General features: G+C 39.4%; 2 protein-coding genes across 2 annotated transcripts; both read left to right on the top strand.

The window, feature by feature from the left end:
• Positions 1-1,316: 1,316 nt before the first annotated feature.
• Positions 1,317-12,921, top strand: gpam (glycerol-3-phosphate acyltransferase, mitochondrial; the record flags this gene model as incomplete). Its single annotated transcript, XM_079234921.1, has 20 exons — positions 1,317-1,400; positions 1,539-1,658; positions 2,032-2,105; positions 3,202-3,315; positions 3,463-3,612; positions 3,832-3,931; positions 4,207-4,343; positions 5,086-5,185; positions 7,107-7,319; positions 7,496-7,609; positions 7,866-7,951; positions 8,816-8,928; positions 10,098-10,168; positions 10,592-10,859; positions 11,035-11,192; positions 11,599-11,676; positions 11,875-12,012; positions 12,142-12,331; positions 12,636-12,694; positions 12,805-12,921. The coding sequence occupies 20 exons, from the start codon at positions 1,317-1,319 to the stop codon at positions 12,919-12,921; spliced, it is 2,484 nt and encodes an 827-aa protein (XP_079091047.1).
• A 3,683-nt stretch (positions 12,922-16,604) lies between these two features.
• LOC306753463 (FERM domain-containing protein 6-like) lies at positions 16,605-20,412 on the top strand (the record flags this gene model as incomplete). Its single annotated transcript, XM_079237328.1, has 13 exons — positions 16,605-16,673; positions 17,358-17,448; positions 17,642-17,721; positions 17,990-18,048; positions 18,180-18,399; positions 18,479-18,634; positions 18,803-18,868; positions 19,003-19,071; positions 19,184-19,358; positions 19,589-19,750; positions 20,055-20,189; positions 20,268-20,290; positions 20,371-20,412. The coding sequence occupies 13 exons, from the start codon at positions 16,605-16,607 to the stop codon at positions 20,410-20,412; spliced, it is 1,347 nt and encodes a 448-aa protein (XP_079093454.1).
• Positions 20,413-21,374: the final 962 nt, after the last annotated feature.

Below are 21,374 nucleotides of genomic sequence, written 5' to 3' on the forward strand. Positions count from 1 at the left end.
TGATTTGAACACTTATTGTAACTAGCTGAAGCTAGAGTCTAATACTTTGTCCATTTCCTTGGCAATTATCATACTCCAAGTCCATTTCTGTATTGACCAAAGCTGTTAAGGTGGCCTCTGGCAAATATGCAATCAGGGCACAGCCTATTTCCAAGTATATAATCTTGTTATACACTTTCAGAGGCTATTTGGAGATAGTCGACTGGGCAGTACACAGCAAATACGTATGTCTGATGAAACCCATTGTCATATGGGCCTTTGAGTACCCTTTTAAAGCACTATACAAATAGTATTTATTAGATTGAGATAAATGTTGTTTTGAATAAGGATCCAGTTGTTAACAATCCTGCAACAGATATTTAAAGAGCTACAGTGAAACCAATAGTGACTCTTCCCAAACCCCCTTCTGGGTAGTGTTTCAGGTTTCACTCATATGTATTGTAGAGCTACACAACTTAATCGGGTTCTGATTTTGACTTTTTGAAATCACAGAACCCCGCTCTAGTCCTTTTTAGATGAAGTGTTGTGTACTCACAGGAAACCTGTCTAACTTGTGATAATCAAAAACTGCTACTGTAGATTAAAAAACAATAATTTGTGTCTTGCTTTGGTGGCACCGTCGCAATATTATTGAGTGCCGTATACAAATATAGTTATGATAGGGAACACTTTAGTTTGACTGTCAGTTTAAAGGTTGATGAATAATCTAGATTAACATGTAAATCAGTGGCTCTCAAAATGAAGAAGTCTTTGCCATTCTGAACTGTATCATACCGGTTTTTAGATAGCTTTCTAGGTGAGGTTTAACAAGTAAATTATAGCATTAAAAAAAAATGATCAGATGATATTGGAGAGTGCATAAAGGAGGGGTAAATATACCCAGCCATTTGAGTTGCATGATATACTTTTCAGTAGTGACTGCCACCTGATTGGTCCTCCAGGCTCAGATGTTTGGGCATGTAATGATTAATACTTCCTGCTATGTAACCCTTATATTTCTCGGCAAATCTGGCCTACCTGGAGCAAACGGGTGTTAAGTGAACCAAACTCATACTAGCAGCGTGATGCATTGTGTGGGAGGGGCCGACGTGTTTTTGGCTACTGGCTACACCTAGTTTTTCTGGTTTTTGGTTGAAGTGAGGCTGGTAACACCTGTTTCATGCTCGCTGCTAAAGCTTAAAACATTTAAACTTGCATATTGCCATGATGGCTGCATTAATATAATAAAACTTGTAACCATGTGATATCCCTGTGTCTTTCCAGCTTGCCAGCTAGTGGTGTGTGATCTGGAGGGAGAGAAAAGGACAGCGGAGAACATGGAGCTGTCAGATGGCTTGTTGCTGCAGGTGAACAATGGAGAACAGTGGTGCAACCGCTGGAAACACCCCAACGATGACTCGGTAAACCACAGACCATCAATGTATCTCCATAATGCCGTTATACAGTAGGATCTGCATTACACATCTTGTCAAATCATATGTGATCTCAATCTTGTCTCAGCACCGTCAATGATTTTTCCGTGTGGATGTCTTTTAAAGGACCGCAGCACCAGCCCCTCAGTCCTGCGCTGTGTTGCCAGCACATGGAAGGAGGGCCTGCTGAACAGAAAGAGGCCCTTTGTGGGCCGCTGCTGTCACTCCTGTACACCACAGAGCTGGGTAATTTTACACCAAAGCTAATTAATTTGACTAAACTCATCCACAGTTTTATTTGTTGTAATGTTAATGTTGTTTGAAGACACAATACATCCATCTACCGGTAAATCCAAGTGAACATTACAATGTATTGTTTTGATGTGAATCTACCATGACATCTTCTTTGAATCCAAATTTAAATTCCATTTGTAACAGCAGAGGCAACACATTGTTTTTTAAACATATTTCTCTCTGTGAAGCATTGGTTTGAGAGACAATATACAATATACCTTTCATCCATTTATTTTTCAAATATTTAACCCATCTCTGTTTCTAAGTTATGTGGATGGTGTCTTCCTCATAATAATAATAATCATCATTATTGTCTTGGTCCCAGGAGAAACTGTTCAACCCCAGTATTCCATCTCTGGGACTGCGCAACGTCATCTACATTAATGAGACCCACACCAGGTAAATAAAGCAAAACCTACTCCATTCTTTCCGCAGTATTTTACACTGAGCAGTCCATTGGCCAGATAAGAGGAACATATTCAACTTCTGAAACTATATGGCGAGCTGGTTGGCTTTCACATGCTGTTTTGGCTTCTGATGACCTTTTTATTTGTAACCTGCAACAATAGCTAGAGCTCTAACTTTACTTGTATAGTACAATCAATACAGTGCAGACAGGCGCTGGCCCTCCTCATGAATGTCTTTAAGTCAAGAGGGCCGATCTGTGAAACAGTGGAAAGGTAGACAGTTGAATAATTTAAAATGTTTGTCAGTAGACACCGAACACGTGCATCCAGTGACTGAATTTAGCAGACAAAACTCAGTCAGACATCTTAATGCTCAACCTCAAACAGTGTAAAGATGAGCTTGGATAGCGGTACCTAAGTGAGCGCCGATTGTCGTCATGATCCAAATAGCACAGAAAAAGCTGAAAGTTTTATATTCTTCCATTTCATTTGTTCTAAATTGTATTTGCAATCCCAGAGCCAATATGGACCAGATTGTACTGTTAGTTTTGTCTGACACGATTGGTATTTTATCATGTATGAGCTCAGCAAAGAAGAATAAACTGTCTTAACGTAACCCCTGTTGTAAGAAAGCTGTCTCTATATGTCTGCCGATGCTGATCTCTGTTTCCTGAAAATGGGTTAAATTATTATTAATATTACCAGGAAATCAGTGTAACCAACAGAGATCAAGTTCTGTCTTGCTAGCCTTTTTTATCTGAACAGTTAAAATATACCTTATTTATTTTGTGTTTTTTATTGTTATTTATGAGACAGAGATTTCTATAATTGTTTTCAACAGTTGTAAATGTATGTGTGTATGTATGTATGTGTGTGTGTGTGTATATATGTATATATGTATGTATATGTATATATATATATATATATATATATATATATATATATATATATATATATATATATATATGTATATATATGTATATGTGCAAATGGTGCCATGCGTACAGTGTATTTGAGAATATGTTCACTTCCTTATGTTTCTGTCTCTACATCGGTTCACATTTGTGTGTTAATGTGTCTTGGTGCAGACAGCGGGGATGGCTGGCTCGCAGGCTGAGTTATGTGCTGTTTGTCATGGAGAGAGATGTCAACAAGGACATGTTCACCAGGAACGTAGTGGACAATGTGCTCAACAACAGCAGGTAACAGCCGACGTAACGTGATGCATTTGTTGGAACTTGGCATCAATGTGCAACTGAGCATGAGAGTATGACGTGTCCCCTGTTGGCATAAAACTCCATTTATGTTTGTGTCCACTTGTGTTTGTTCCGTGCTTTGGTCCATGGCAGGGTGGAGAGCTCTATTGTGGAGGTAGCCACAGATTTGGACTCTGCAGCCAGCCAGCCGGGCCAGGAGCACAAAGCAATCAGTAAAGTGAAGCAGAAAGCCAGAGCCTTCCTTCAGGAGATGGTGGCCAACATTTCACCGTCCTTTATCAGGTACATACTGGATAGAAGAAATCTCAGCGCTCTTGCTTTTCAGTCATTGATTGATCTTCTAAAACATTAACAAAACCTTAGAAAAGTACACTCTATGTGCAAGGCTACACACCTTAATTTATGTTACGTTACACTAAAATAGAATAGATTCTGCTACAGCTCAATATGTGGACTATTTGTCCCTGTTCCACATCTTCTCACACTGTTGTTGTTGTTCAGGTTGACAGGGTGGGTCCTCCTGAGGCTCTTTAATGGTTTCTTCTGGAGCATCCAGATCCACAAGGGTCAGCTGGAAATGGTCAAGAAAGCTGCTACAGAGGTCAGCAGAAACTACACACACAGTATTGACTATACTGTCCCAGTATGACCTTCTCCACAAAACATGCAAGAAGGTGTTTTTAAAACATAGTGTCTCCACAGGAATTACACAAATATTGATCATCATAATACATTTCTGGAGGCATTGTCAATGTAGATTATAGTTACTGTAGATGTTACATCAAATTAGATGACAAAAGGTTGCTCTTACTTATTCTGCATTTCTGCACAGAGAAATGTATTATTTGAAAATACATCTATGTCTTGTCTTTACAGCAAAATGTGCCAATGGTCTTCCTCCCGGTTCACAAATCCCACATTGACTACCTGCTCATCACCTTGATCCTGTTCTGTCACAACATCAAAGCCCCTCACATTGCTGCTGGAAACAACCTCAGCATTCCTATCCTCAGGTAAAAGGCCCACAGAGCCTCACGTCTGGTTTGATCTAGAAAGAAGATGGACAGTATATGTGCTCTCTAAGTGAAAACACAGAGATCAGTTTGATATAAGAAGAAAGAGAAATCCTTGGAAGTCGATCAGAGAGGAATTCAAACTCATCTAAAGAGTGAAACTAAAGCTTGACACTGATTTTACATCGAGGGAACATTAATATCAAGGAAGCCAGGCTGACAACAGGTGGCGAAAATTATATTATTATAAATTATATTATAACCTGCTTAATAATATTTGAGGTTCTGAAACAGATCTTCTATAGTACTTGGGTGCTAATGATATAGACCCCACTAAAGTACCAACCTGAGCCATGTTTACTGAGAACAGGAACACACCGAGGACACAGACGAGAAAACAATAAGGAAATGAAGAAGTGAAAACTTTTTAGAGACGAGTTATACAGAACCGATGGGTTCAGCATATAAATGTGTAGAAGCCTATAAGTAAAGGCAGTAGTTCCATATCAACAACATTTTTCCAAATTTAAGGGAATAGTTGTCAACAATACTCCCAATAATGACATGTTTTAACCACAGTTCAGTTATACTATTAACTGAACTAATCCAAACTATTGGCCTGTTGTAATTACTGGAATATCACAATTTTGCAGCCCACTGAAAATGATAAGGACGCCGCTGCTGCCCTTGTAGAAAGCTCTGTGTGGAAGCCACATGATCAAACGTTCTTTTTTCTCTTCAGCACCCTTATCCGTAAACTTGGAGGATTTTTCATACGACGGAAAATGGAGGAAACAGGAAATGGAAAGAAAGATGTTTTGTACAGATCACTCTTATTTGCAGTAAGTCCCAAGAGTCTATTTATGTTCTACAGTAAAGGCCGATTTATTATACCGTTGAGAAATGGAGTTATGTCTGTGTGTTTCTTGGCATTTTTTAATTATAGAACTGCATGCTGTCTTCATGCTTCTCTGCTCTGTGTGCTCTTTTCATTCCTGAGTAATGGGCAGAGAGACTTAAAAGCTTTTGTTACATAATGTTAGCCCATGTTTGCACTTTTTTCTCTCACTCTCTTTCGGACTGTAGTGAAAAGTTTGAAGCTTTGAAGATTCATTCATAATGCTGATGTTCAAATTCTAAATCAAAAACTTCCCCCCCCAAAATTTCTATTAATTTGCGCAGTTAAAGATTAGGCTAGACTGGTATTATTATTTGATAAAATATTCTACTAGTTGTAGAATTAGCTTGCCATGGTGGCTGCATAGGATTGTTTTGGACCTGTGTGATCTAAACATAAAGAATATATAAAAGTAAAAATGTTTTGCAAAAAGAAAGACAAAATAATTTCCATTGTTTTTATCCAACAAAATATTCTACGTATCTACAACTTCTGCTGTAAAGTAAAGATTAGTTATGCTGCTTTTCTTCCCTTCAATTCACTGACCTAAATCCAACTCCTAGTCAGTTTTTCTCTGTTGGAAATGTAAGTAGGTTTATATGTCTTCTGACATATTGAGACACATTGTCATTGGTGACTAAAGGGATCGCATGAAGAGTAGTAGAGAGAGTTGCCTTTTTAAATGTCCAAACAATGTCTGTAAAATGTTTGACGTATTGACTTTTGAAGATCAGCGTAAGTCGCTGTTGGGACGCTGGTAGGAATGTATTTCCCCCCTGATGTGTGCATATTGCATCTTAAGAAAGTTACTGGTGCAAAAGCTTTTTGAATAGACTGAATGGAAATTAGAGCCTGATTAAAACTGGAATCTGAACATTTTGTTCAGCTCTAGCATTTGGATAATGTGGATCAACAGCTTTTGCTAATGAGAAAACCTGAAGTAGAACTAATGTCAATGATTACTGTGTTAATATAATAATAATAATAATAATAATAATAATAATGTTTTCTCGTCATTTGCTACTTTTGGTGCAAAGTCTCTAGATGTACTTTATTCAAAACAGCCAGGCTGCTTTAGTGGATTTACTTATTGATGCCAGCCTATCATAGTTGGGAATTGCTGTTAATGTTCATGTTTGGAGTTTGGAAGGGAGTTGTGAGGATTGAAGTGCATTGTGCCTCTAAGATAAGCTATATCAGCTTAAGACATGAGCATCTGTTCTAAAGCATGACCTACATTTGATCCCTTTGTACCTCCAATATTATACAACACATCCCACCAAACAGAGTTGATACTTAAATTTGGTAGACGATATAATTTTAATGGCATGCCATAGAAAAGTAATTAACCAAATTCCCTCATGGGCAGGCAGAGGTTAATAATAAAAAGCCATGTGCTGCTCTAATTTTGGTCTGGCATTTAAAGTTAGCTGTGAAAAGGACGGAGTCAATTTCAGGAAACAAAGCTTCTCCTCTCAAAAGTGTCTACGTAGCGAGAGACAGCTGTTCACATACTGTACTCTGGTGAATACTGTTACACAAAATGGTTGCCTTGGCAGGTGCCTAGTACCCTGCGGTGTGTTTGAGGGTCAAACTGTTGGAGACCACCACCCACTTTAAACAGGCTGCATACACAGCACTCACTTGACTTGTCCTCCACCTGGTAGGAGTCAATGTTGTTGTACAGAATGTCAAAAACTTTGCAGCAAATTGCAGTTTCATCAAAAGTAGTGTGACCTTTAAACACAACGGATGCACATTTGTCTCACTTTTGACTTCCAGTGTCACCTTTTAATCATTCATCTTCATCCCCACCATTCTCAGTTCCAACATTTGTTCTCTGTGTGTCATCAATCTTTCTTCAGTATACGGAGGAGTTGTTGCGTCAGCATCAGTTTTTGGAGGTCTACCTGGAGGGTACTCGCTCCCGCAGCGGTAAGCCGTCTACCGCTCGTGCAGGCATGTTGTCCATCGTGGTAGACACAATGTGCATTGGGTCCATCGCCGACGTTCTAGTGGTTCCAGTTGGCATCTCTTATGATCGTATTCTTGAAGGCAACTACAATAGTGAGCAGCTGGTAAGTGCTTAGTGGACGTCTGTTGTTTGTGTGTACTTTTGCTTTGGCAACAAAGCTGTTTTACGCAGTCATTCAAAGAAACGTTGTTAAAGTTTTTGACTTTTGGTGGGATAACTAGAATATGTTGTTGTGATTATCTACATAAAGTAACCTTCTGAACTCCTTATTCCCACCAGGGCAAACCTAAGCAGAATGAGAGTTTGTGGGGAATAGCATGTGGAGTGTTCAGGATGCTGAGGAAGAACTATGGTTGCGTCCGAGTCGACTTCAACCAGCCCTTCTCTCTAAAGGTGACTGACCCTATGTTTACATCAGCTTTTGTCCAAAAGAACTACAGCAGTTGTGGCCACATGTGGAGCTATAACTATAGATGCTTCACAGTTTTGAATGTTCAATGTGTCACAGTTTATTTCCTGTGTGTTGTATGTGAATGACAATAGCTGAAATGAAGTTAACATGGACCCAAGCTGAGAATTTGAAATGAGAAATGAATGAATGTAGCTTATATAATGTATTTAAAAATACTGTCTTGTGTGTCTAATGCAGGAGTACCTGGACTCTCAGAGAAGCCGCCATATTCCACCGTCGGTGTCCCTGGAGCACACCTTGATGCCCATCATTATTTCTGCACAGTAAGGGCAATCACACACACGCACGCACACACACACAGGTCGCACTCTGACAATCAGTTATATACGCCTCTGACCACAAACCAGCTGTCCCACATTCACACCTGTAATATTACAAACCCTCGTGTCCAAGCTGGACTTTTCCCCCCTGCTACTTCACAGCGCGGTCTGTTATCTGACATCTGAGCACAGCACTTAAGTTAGCATTGGCAGGGGTCACTTCAGTTCAGCGCTGTCCCTTCAAAATACAACTGATGGTCATACAGTACATCAATAAAGACAGCAGTGCTCCAACCCAGCTGTTCTGAAGTCCCAAGTTCAGAATTAATACTAGCAGTTTCAATTGAAAACACAAATAGCAAATCATATTTCATAAAAGGTGCCCGACAGCATGTATAGTAACACTTGCATGCTGAATAGTAGCCTATCCTGTCTTGGACAACTCTGCAATAGCCTGGAAATAAAAGGTGAGTGTAGAAGTGAGCAGAAAGCACCACATGTTCAGGAGGCTAACGGGAATTGAATCACATTTGGTAAGATATTAAGCTTATTTCTGTTCAGATTAGTACTTATTCAAAACACAAGGGGCTGTTTGTTTGCAGCATAAAGCTGTTAAGCAGAAAAGTAGTACACTGGGCAGACTTTTTATTTCAAGTCATGTCTCACGTCAGTCGAAACAAATACTCTAAATATTATATTTAAACTTATATTGGTGGTTTCAATCTTTTTACTTATTATAAACACCTATTTAATGAGAGAAAAGTAAACACATCTGTGAAATGAACTGGTGTATGCATACCATATCAAGCTGAATATCTTCAGTATTTATATTTACAAGTTGAGTTGTTATTGTTGTTGTTGTTCCAGACCCGATGCTCAGCTGTTTGAGGGGCAGGAAGAGGAGCAACTGAACAGAGAGCTGCCCAATGACATTTTAAGACGACAACTTATTAACAACCTCGCCAAGCACGTCCTCTTCAGTAAGAAATTCACTACCGCTCAGCCATTGAATTTGCTACACCCTAACTATAGCCTTTTACATATAACATTAAAGGTCATCATCTGCCTCCCCAAGACTCCCCAGTTTGTTAACTAAAGCTGTTTACATCAAAGTCACAGTGCAACTTTTGGTGGATTTTTAGTTTGTAGAATAGAAAGACAGCGACATGTGACTGCAATCCTGTTGAAAGTCTTCCAACCAGGATGGCCCATTAAGCTACATTTCTTATGGCACGATCACATCTCATTTATTTAAAATACTGGAGCACATGTTTGCTGCTTCATTATGCATTCCTCTTTTGTCTTCTTCTTCAGCACATCATTCTCCTTTTCATCCTCTGTTAAAAGTGCACCTGCTTGCTGGAGCTAAGGCTGCACACGTGAAATACAATCCATCAAACTGCCTCCGTTAATTGAAATCCAACACAGCACAGCATCAGTCCATCCGCTTCACATCACTCGGGGCTTTTTTACCGCGGGGGTAGCACTACAGAAACCGGTTCTCCCCAGCTCATTCAGCTGCATTCTCCTACGCTAGGCTCATTTGTGTTTTGCTCTCAGCCAATCACAGAGCCTCCAGCTGGATGGCATGTTGTTTTCAGCCAATAGGATGAAGGGGAGGAAAGAGAAGCAGAGGAGGGGAGGAATGCAGTACCACTGCTCACACATGCTTTACACCCTTAAACCTGAGCTATACTTTGAAATGACCACTAGTAACCCTTGTCCTCAGGCATGCGCACGTGGACACACACACTACATTATTTTTGCATATATCTTATGAATGTAATCAACTCTTTTTGGATGTTTTTAATCCTGTGTTATATCATACATAATTTCCAATGACAAACCTGATACATTGCTCAAATGTATGTTAACATTACACATAACTTTATTTTAAGTCTGTAAGATGCCCAGGGAGTAAAACGTTTAAAAGGTTTAATATTGAAAATGTGTGTTCCAACATAGGTTGGCCAACAAGTCCCGTCTGTACATACTTATTTAGTCTTCAGGTCAGATGGTCAGAACAGCATAGCGTCTGTTTTTTATCTTAAGAATACAAATTACATAGTACATATTTATGGATGATATTAGTACATTTGTTTGTCTGTTATGTGTTCTAAACATAATCTCTTTATATCTTCTCTCACAGCGGCTAATAAGTCATCAGCAATCATGTCCACCCACATTGTAGCCTGTCTGCTACTGTACAGACACAGACAGGTAAGTCTGGCTTTTCATGTCCTCTCTCGGTTCTTACCCATGGTATACCGCATCCTCCCTTTTTTCTATTACTCCGCTGTTCTTTTTTTCATCTCCTGTTCATCCTAGTCTTGCCCATCATCCTCTCTTACACCAAGGTGATCCAAATGTCACATACCTCTGCATGATAGTAGTGAATGTCCCTCTCTGTCAGAGAACTCCCTCTTCCTGCGTCCTCTCTTCTGTACATTAGTGGTGAGCCGCTGCCCTCTGCAGGCACACTGATGGAAGTGGGTTGCAATGGTAAACAGTTACTGAAATTATATTTCCGTTCTGAAGAAATGGCCAGCGCTGCATACAACTCAAGCCCAGTCTAGCATTTTGAGTTCTGTTTTTTTTTGGTGCTCTTTTTGAGCTTGGGTTTTTACCTCCTCTCTGCTCCAGGGGGTGGTGCTGTCCAAGCTGGTGGAGGACTTCTTCAACATGAAGGAGGAGATCCTGTCACGGGACTTTGATTTGGGCTTTTCGGGGAACTCGGAGGATGTGGTCATGCGTGCCCTCCACCTGCTGGGAAACTGCGTCAATGTAACTAGCAGTGCAAATCGCAACGGAGAGTTCACCATCGCACCCAGCCAAACTGTACCAGCGCTTTTTGAGCTCAACTTTTACAGCAATGGCCTTTTCCATGTCTTCATTTCTGATGCATTCATTGGTATGTTGAGCCAAGAGGTTGTTGTTTTATTCTGCGCTCAATCTGGTGCATCACTTACCTTACTTTTACGTTTACTGGTGTGTTATAGGTCAAATTAGCTGTTGAAGTTATGAATTACCTCAGCCAGATGATTGTTTTCTCAGGCCTAGATTTTTACTTCATGATATGTCTCCAGCCTGCAGCATCCTGTCACTGCAGCGAGAGCTGGTCGCGGAATCAGAGTCTGATCAACCGCCTGATGGTCCCAGCAGCCTCCCTCTCAGTCAGGAGAGACTCATCCGCAAGGCCGCCGGGCTCTCTCACTTTCTTATTAATGAGGTCGCAGTAGCACCAGTAAGTCCTGCACATTGCCACCATCTTTCTACACTTTGCACTGTACACAATTAATCCAGCAAGTAGCAAGAGGAAACTATCTTGGTTGTAAAAACAAACACTTTCATGTCCCTATTTTCTTCTTGGCTGTGTCCGAATTAAAATATGAAAAGCTTTATTATAGCTTTATTATTTATTATATGGGATTGTGCAAGAGAATAACATATGGCCAACCCATATCAACATTGGCTCTTCATTAGACCTAATGCCAGCTATAGCTAATGGTCACAAAATACTAATCAGTTGTGTCAACTTTGGTTGTTTGTTTCTGATTCTGTTGAGTATTTAAACAGATTTTAAATAGGACTCCACATGGTTCGTTGCATGTTTCACAGTGGCTCTCCCTCTCCTCCTCTCTGTCTCACAGCCCTGTCAGACTATTTACCAGGTGTTTCATGATGCAGTGACCCGGCTGATCCAATATGGAGTTCTCTACGTAGCAGAGGTCAGTATTCAGATACAAACCTCACTGCTGGTGGACAACAAAATGAACGTAACCACTCTGACTAATGCTGAAAGTAGACTCATGGATGATGAACATCTTGGGAAGTGTGGTTAAATATACTTTCTTACTGTATGTGTAATATGTGGTCTTTTCAAGACCCAGATGGTCTGCTGTAATGTGTGTGTGTGTGTTTGACAGGAGGACCAGGAAGAACTGAGTCCCAGTCCCACAGAGGAACCTTGGCCCAAAAAGTTCTCAGAGCCCCTTTCCTGGAGAAGCGACGAGGAGGACGAGGACAGTGACTTTGGAGAGGAGCAGAGAGATCGCTACCTAAAGGTCTACTTCAGTAATACTTATCTCAAAAGACTTTTTTATTAAATCCCAAATTAGAACCGCCAACATCTAGATCTGTTTTCAAGTTCTATAAGGCAACACCGAGTCACTGACTTTCTCTCCCCGTTTTAGGTGAGCGTTTCCGCAGAGCACCAGGAGTTCTTCGTCTTCCTTCAGCGACTTGTCAGCCCGGTGCTGGAGGCCTACAGCGGCGCTGCAATCTTTGTCCACAGTCTGAGTCAGCCCATGGCTGAGTCCGAGTACACCCAGAGGCTCTTCAGATACCTGCTCACCCGCACAGAGAGAGGAGTGGCTGCTTATGGTACTACTGCAATATCTCCCCACAGACACAGAAGTTATTTAAAATTCATTATCCAGGCTTAGTTTCGACTTGGAATAAACAAATAAAGGGCAATGCGTACTTACTCCATGTTTCATCTGTTTATGATGTAAAGAAAAATCATTGTTAAACAGTTGCTGGAACTAGATATAATATATTATTAATATATTAGTTATATCTCAGAGCAAAAATAGCATCTGAAGATTAATTATGAATTGACTAGTACAATATTCAATAAAATATAATGTCAGTCATTTATCCTTTTTGTGTGGGTTTTTTTTTCCAGGTGAAAGTGCAACTCATTACCTGGTTAAGAACACAGTGAAGACATTCAAAGAGCTCGGGGTAAGAGTGTGTTTATGAACACATAATATGTTGCTTACAGTTGTTGAAACATAGTAGGGTCTGGGGTTCCTCCAACTGGAGTTCAATTTGCTTTGTGTTGTGATCTGTAGGTCCTGAAGCAGAGAAGAGAGAACCAGGTGACGACTCTGGAGCTGAGCAGCACCTTTCTACCTCAAGCCAATCGGAACAAACTCCTGCAGTACATCTTGGGTTTCACCCTGCTGTGACCAAGACGCCCAGCTCAGACCCCAGGCTCCTTCCAATAAAGGGCTTCTACTGGTTACTTCTAAACAATCCCAGGTGCTACTCTGTGGAAAGCTTTACCAGGAAGTGCCTTCACGTAACAGCCGCTAACTGTTAGCTGTTAGCCGGAAGAGACTTGAAGCCACTCTTCCCTTTTTGTTCCAGTCTCTGACTTCCTGTCTAAGAACTGTGCAGCTGATAAAACACATGTATCGTTCTTTGATGAGGTACCTCGAGAGATCATCATCTCTTTGTGAACTTTGCGATTGAAGTCATGAGGTTTTAGTATGATCAAAATTTTAAACTTAATCAGAAAATATACTCAAGCAGGTTAGTAAATAGGAATCACTTTTACAGCAATCCGAACAAAGCAGGCTGCCTTTCGTCTATTCAAGTAAACAAGCAAAATATGCATAGAAGATAATGGTGAACATAAACAAGCAAAGGCGTGTTTATGTTAACTCTGCTTGTTTGTAAAACTGCTGTATTCTCTCCAGTGCACTCTACTATCATACAGTAGAAGACATGTCAAAATAGTAGTTTGATGAAAGGCTCATTTTAAAAACAAATCCCTGTACATAGGCCAGAAGAGCAAGAGTCTCATTTGTTGTGCATTTAAATAAATACATGCACACTGATGTCATCAACTTTAATGATGTAGGAACATTAGATAGAAAGATTTTTCCCTGCAAAATGCGTACATATCCAAATTTTCATTTGCTAAATTAAATGTTGAAATCTAATCCTCTTTATAGATAGTTTTGATCCATTATACTCCACAGTTACTGGTTTAAGATATCAAAGATATAAGCAGCAAATCAGTTCTGCCGTGCAAAAATATCTCCTTTGCAAACACAAAATGTACCTGTTGAAAGTTTGCGCAGTTGAAGCCTAAAATCCCAAGCATCTCCAGTTAAGTGCATTCAAACCACTAATTTCTAAGTGCATTCAGTTACACTTTTCGTCATGGGTTTTTGATGAAAAGTAACTTTGATCTCTTTGCATAACAGCTTTTTCACCTGTTGATCAACGGTACATAGCAGAGCACTTAGAATACTTGATACCAGCCATCACATCCACTTAGGTTCAAATGCAACAAGCTCAGAAACTCTTAGGTCACGCCATTCAGGGAAAGCAGAGATTTGGGTTCACTACCACTTTTTCCAATATATTTACTTTATAAAAGCTGTTATAGCATAACTGCTGAGAGAGTAGTTTTGCTCCAATGGATGGGCATTTGCAAAACGAAGGACCTGCATAATGCGGTTTAAAAATGAATGGTACATATCCACTGTGTAGTGCATTAAAACAAAAGATAATGTCTCTAAATGTTAGCAAGATTGTGTCTCTGTTGTACCGGTGAAGAAAGGAGAGGACATATTTCTCCTTTGTATACTTTTCGTGCAGATTACTGAAAATGAAATAATAGTCCTTAACTGTCAGGTTTATCTATTCTTTATTTTTCTTGCTTTAGTGCTCCACTTCAAACTGTCTCACTTTCACACAACTACAGTCTGAAAATGTTCTATAAACACACTTAAAGGAAGTAGGTCCTGATCCTTTCAGTTGTTGTTCCAAAATGCACACGTAAAGAAAATTGTGTCAGACAGGTTGGTAGTAAAAGCTCAGTGGTATCAAAAACAGACCCAAAAGGAAACTGTTGAAAAAAAAAAAAAAAAGAAGTAAAACCTGATAGTGAAATCTCAGTGTACTGTTCTTGTGCATTTAGCTGATTAACATTTACCATTTTTTATTTTTACTGCAAAATAACACAACATGACTCAATATTTAGACCTTGTCCTACGTGTGTAATTCAAAATCAACATAAATGTACAACATCGAAGTTAAGTGCACACCAACTGATAGAGATAAATAGAATGTGTTTGGAAAGGGCAAAAAAAAAAAGGTTGATACATTTTCTGGATTACTAGAGGAAATGCTAACAACATTTTCTCAGATTGATAATGTGAAGAAGACAATGTGAATGTTAGAAATCAACATTCTTGATCTGTCAGGGCAATAAAAGTAAATGGGCATTGGGTGTCTGGTGGTAAACATTTAAGTGAATATTTATACTGAAAGACTTGTTGACAGTGATCAACAACACTGCTTGTTACAATTAACTTAAATGCTGTTTGTCAACAATATTGCTTAATTTAATATTATAGACCTGCATATTTTCATGCAGTCTTTAAAATCTGTGTACAAAATAACCCTGACATGGAAGCTTGTGGAGGATCGGTGAGCGACGCCCGCAGCATGTTGAAGAACAGAAATGTATGTCATTTAAATGTGAATGTGATCAAAGTGATTTGATTTACATGCAAAGCATTTCTGAGCCCACAATCTGCTGAGGGACCCCCTCCGCCAAGATTTAAAAAAGAAAAAAACACTACGTACTGTACTGCATGTTTCCTCTGGTCGCCTTTAATCATCGACATTTCAATGTGAACTCCACTTAACCTGAGAATTGTATTTTACAGTCATGTTGCAGAGAAAGATAGTTGTTTTCGGAGATGAAGTTAAATTTGTTTACCTCTTTGAATGTATCTCATCTGTCCCTGAAAAGGTCAGTGTGATATTGTAGAGTACTCCATGGAGTCGGTACACACGTGATACAGTTTTTATGAACTGCTCATTGGGATTATTGTTGAGACTAATTGCTACTGAAGCTGCATTAACAACGTCCCTCTACAACTATGTAACTTTGTAGGATAAAAGAAAGCCTGTATGTGGGGAGCAGGTGCCTTTTTAATACACTGTAGTGTTCTTTGGTTGTGTTTTTATTTGTTGTGTTTTTGTGCATGTTAACAAAGATTATTTCGTGTGGGAATCCAAAAGAACACTGTAGATTGTAATTCAACAACAACAACAACAACAACAACAAGAGCCAAGAACTTGTCGTTATTAGAAGAAGAATCACCAGCTACTGAAAAACAAAAAGTGTCACTTTTTTTGTTCTTGCTTTCTCCGAGCAAAGCACAATTGGCATTATTAGATTTTGTTTTTAAATAAATTAATGATAGATTAACAAGTGTGTCTTGTCTGTCTTTTTATCATTTTATTTTTTTGTGGCGGGATGGGACGGTACATGTTTGGGAAACTACTGTTTTTAAATACTCTTAATTGATTTGATCTATATCATGTGAAGTAACAAAATATGTTTCCTTTTGAATGACCATAGTTCAGTCATTTCATCCATGTTTTGTTTTTTTAATACAAAACAAATTCAAAAGTTTGTATGTTTTAGGTTGTATGTCGCATTTTAATCATATCTCTCAATTGTGACAGGTGTGATAGTGTTTTTGTCAAAGAATTCTCTTAGCAATGTCAGTATTTTAAGATGTTTGGAAGCACCATGTCTGCCAACTCTCCGACGCCTCAGCTTTAACTTCACACATTCTTGATTTTGTCCTGATATTATTCCCTGTATCCTATTTCATTTTTTTTACGTGAGAATGTTGTAGACATGGATAAGGCCCAAACAAATGCTACAAACAAAATGTGCAATGTGAGGATGTGATGCTTTTCTGTGTTTCTACATCAACAAGAGTTACCCAACATTATGTGTCGGGTCAGGGAGGAAGGCCGGCTGTCTTCAGTTGGCTCATGGGAGGACAAGAGGACGGTACATGGAGGTCTGAGACCAACTGAAGCTCTTGACACCATGAGGACGACGCAGAGACGAGTGTGCATCCTTCTACCAAACAAGCAGAACCTGGACTGTACCATCAGGGTGCGTGGCTTTAATGTCTTTTGTGTCATATTTATGTTTTGTTTTGTTTTAATGTATCACTTGGAATTAGAAATATATAGAGCCCGGCTGTCATTGATGTGCCAGATTACTCAGTGGCTGGAATGTGATCATTTTAATATTTCAGATACATTAGGGGAACTTCTTTAAACTGGAAAAGCATTTGAAACTACATGTTTACTGTAATGGGATGATGCAACTCAATAATTTAACTCTGGCTCACAATTTCAGGTTTTCACGACACGGTTATCGTGGCCAAAAGAATTAACAATGTCATTAGCAATATCTTATCATATAAAGATAATGCTATCAGTCAATCTTTCTTCGTTTATTGGGTGGAGAGAGTCTGTAACCGTAGCTGTACAAAACGCAAAAAGGGAAAGAAACCGATATGATTTAAGAGGCGAGTTTTATTAGGCGTGTATTATTTACATTATCACGACATCCTTAGCCTCTGGAGAAAGTCTGACTGATTTTTAACGTGAGATTATCACTCTTTATACATTCAGTAAATCCTTCAATTTCTGACCTATAACAACAAAATCAAACCGCATTCTGACTAATTATTCACAAAATGCTGATACCAAAAGGCCCAAATACCCTAACAGTGTGAGCCCAAAGCTCACATGTACTCGTATGTACATATTCTTGTTATGTGGTTTTTAGGTGAGAGCCAGAGGCCACGAGGTGCTGAATAGTGTGTTGAAGCAGCTTGGCGTCAGTGAACTCCAAGTCTTTGGTCTTGCGGTTCTCAGAGGTCAGTTGGCGTCTGTGTGGGAGTTCAAGAGTAAATGTTTTCAAGTCGTTTATTGTGGGATGCTGGAATGTAGGGAGGCTGCGGCCTTAACTTACATTAGCCTGTGAAGCTAAAGATAACCATGAGCAAACAAACCGGATGCCATGCCGTGTTTTCTCTGAGTTAATGAAATGTGTGCATTGTTTTCCTCCAGATAATGAATATCTCTTCATTGATTTTGAGCAAAAACTGAGCAAGTACTTTGGCAAACAATGGAACAGAGGACCTTTAATGGTGAGTTTAAGCTCTGCCGTCCTTTTCTTAGAAGCTGTACCATTGAATGTAGCCAAGTGCCTCATTGAACTTATAAACAGTGATAAAGCATATTCTATATCGGGAGATGATCTGTGTCCTGTTATTGTTCAGGGAAATATCTACCTGGAAAAAAAAATGTGCATCAGGTCGTTGTTACATGATTTCTGTTTGTTTCTAAATATATAAATATTAACTAAACTAAACTGTCATTTATTGTTGACTGTTGAAATATTTTATTTATTTTCAGGTCCCATTCATCTTATTTCTGAGAATTCAGTATTATGTAGAGAGTGGTCGGCTGATATCGTAAGTTGATGTCCCATCAGCATTTTATCTGTCTATATAAATACTGAATGTTCCCCCGCACTGTTTAAACGTCACATCTGCTTTCTATCAATATGTGCTAACAATACAGAGTCAACCTCTCATTGTTTAAGGAGCAGCAAAGTGCAGCAGCTCTACTACGCTGAGCTGAGGCAGAAGGTACTGCATTCAGAGAGCCGCCATCAGGAAGCTTTGTTCTTCCAGCTGGCAGCTTCTGCACTGCAGGCTGAAGTCGGAGATCTGGAGCAGAGAGCAGAGAGGAATGATGATGAGGAGGGAGAAGAGAAAAGACACAGACATTACTTTATTCCTGAAGATTACTTCCCCTCCTGGGTAAAAAAAAACAATTGTGAGCTTTTAGACCTAACCTATATTTTTGTATGTGTGTGTGTAACATGAGTTATGTCTTCAGCTGATAAAGCGTCGTGGACGAGACTTCCTGCTGCGGCACTGCCCGGTGTTACACATAGAGCTGAGAGGTGTGACACGTAGCCAAGCCGTCCTGCAATTTATAAAAGAGGCCGGCAACCTGCAGGATGGACCGGTCACCTTCTACAGGATCAAACAGGTCTGACTGCACGGAACGAACCACCAGAATACTGCAACGCTCTTGACATAGACCGTTATGAGAGTGTTTAACCGAGGAAACATATTGGTCCTGCAACACCGGCTGCTGTAAGAGCGGATGTTTTATATATAAAACTCTTCTTCCCCTTTTTTTATATTTTATGTGCAGGAGAAAAAAGAGATGAGAAGTTCAATCCTTCTTGGTGTGGAGTTGAAAGGTGTCCGTATTTATCAGGTGGGTCTGTTTGGGAATTTATTTTTGCATGTACACATTCATTCTTGAAGGGTTTCACTAGAAGTAAATACACTTTCTGTTACTTTCTTAATCGATGTATTCCTGAGTTTACATGTAGTAACTTTTTACTTTAGGATTTGGAAGGGAAGCTGTGCCTAATGTATGACTTTTCCTGGACCGACATTGACCGTCTCACTTTCCAGGTTGACTAGATAGTACACACCAAAATACACAAAGTATTCACATAGACGTGCATGTTGCCACATCCTCTGGCCCTCTTTTTGGATTGTACCCTTCTTCTCTCTCGCTCTCCAGGGCAGCAGGTTTGAAATCGCTGCAGTGGGCTCTCGGTGCCTCCCTAAGCTGGTGTATTACACTCCGTCAGCCTTCCACTCCAAACACGTCCTGAAGCACCTTAGTGACAGTCACCGGCTCCACATCAACACCAGAGGAGTAGTCGGCTACATCCAACAGCTAGATGACATGCAGGGTCCGAAATTGAAAAGAAAATCTTGTTTGGTCATCACTATTTCATTTCAAACTTTGTCTTGACCGGTTCCATTATTCATAATGATTCATTAAATGAATATCCTTTACAACCAAACTTTTAACAAACTAAACAATGTTGTGAAAAACAAATATTAGGGGATTTTTCAGCCGGTTTCTCACATAATCACAATTCAAAGGAGTCTTTTTTTCTTTTTGTCGTTCTCTCTTCAGCCAGTCACTTGTACAAAGAGGCCTATATTTGTGACACAACACGCTTGGCACACAGACTGCAGAGCAACAGCCTAACCTCGTCCATGTCCGAGGGCAGTGTTGCAGTCGAAACAGTCACAGCCTGGTTCAAAGAGGAGGAGGAGGAAGATGATGAAGTCACAGGTCAAGAAAACATGTTCCAAGACGTTGCAGCTTACAAATAAGTTTGTCAGCTGTCATCTTACTTCCTTTCTTGTATACTCTATTCCACTAAAGGTTGCACAATACATGATATTAATTTAGACATACATAATGAAGATAAATATAAAAACTCAGAGTACAGGGAACAATTACAGCTGCAAAATTGGTGCCTTAAGTTTTGCAAAATCCACCAGAAAATGTACACGCTAATAGGGCCAATCAAGACTTGAATAGTTTTTCTGATTGTTGCTGGAAATCAGGAGGATCTATTGAACATCTGTGTTTATGTTGACTGTGGCAGAGTTTGAGCTTTGTGTGGACGAACCAGTGGAGTTATTTGTCGACAACCCAGCTGAGGTGTCGTGGCTGGCTGAGCTGCCTGCCGATGAGCCTGTGGTGTTACCCTCTTCTTATTGGGCAGGTTAGTCCAAATAAACTCGATAGTGTGTCTATCATCTCATGTGCACTACGTGATTTGTCTGTGCTCTTTCATTTTCAGTCGTCGCCGGGGAAATGAAACAGGTGAGCTGATCTCTCTGATTGAACATTTCCGGCACAGCCCGACATCAAAGGTGTCAGTGATGTCTGTGATCTTTGTGCAGGTTCTGAGGAGGAGAGCTGATGAAGGAGCTTCTGTGGACTAATGTACCGCCAGAGGCAAAAGGGATTCATTACCAGCTCAGGACACGATCCTTAATGTCACTGCTCTGATGCTCACATCATACCTAATCTATAAATTATGCTTGTACGTCTCCAGGGCAATGTAAGCTCAGACAAATACCTTTTACTTACTGTATGTAATTAATAATAAAATAAGAACTATGCTAAGAACTATTTTTTTCAAAACAAAGATTTTTGAAACCATGTATGTTTTTAAGGTTAATATTTTTCTGTTTCCTTGATGGTTGGATTATGTTCATGGGTTGACTGAAACCTAATTCAAAGAAAGAAAATGTGGGCTTCTTATTACAAAATGTAACTTAATATATATGATATTTCCCAAATAATGTATTAAAGATTTATAATAAAGAATTGTTAACTCGTATTCTCAAAATTGTTTGGAAGTAAAATGAAATAATATGCTCTTAAAACAATAGCAATATAAAAAACAAAGAATTTACAGACGTCAAGCCTCAATCTGGTGTAATTTTTAGATTGAAAGAAATATTCTCCAGAAAAATGATTGTAAATTATAGAAAATATGGAAATAATCAATTAAAAATAAATATGGTTTTGTTTAAGCATGAAAGTGCCTTTTTGACCTACAAAACAATAGTGGGACTAGTTCCGTTTTTGTTTTTTTAAGATACAAAACATATACATGCATTCACTAGAAAAGTGATACGTAGGAGGAGAAGAAAATGGAGGAAAAGATGCTGGTGCTCTCTCTTTGCAAACCTGAAATAGTTCAAATTTAGCTGAAAATCACTGAGGATGTGAGTGAAATTGTGTCTTCAAAATGTTCATTTCATTTGTATATTTGGGATTTGCTAAACTGATCTGCAGCTAAATTAGAGCCAACGTTCATGTTTTCCTCCATAAAAATAAGAGGGCGGGTCTGGACATACGTCACCGTGTAGTCAGCCAATCAGCGGTACAGGCTGCG

This window comes from Taurulus bubalis (genome assembly GCF_910589615.1).
Source record: "Taurulus bubalis genome assembly, chromosome: 2".
Lineage (NCBI taxonomy): Eukaryota > Metazoa > Chordata > Actinopteri > Perciformes > Cottidae > Taurulus > Taurulus bubalis.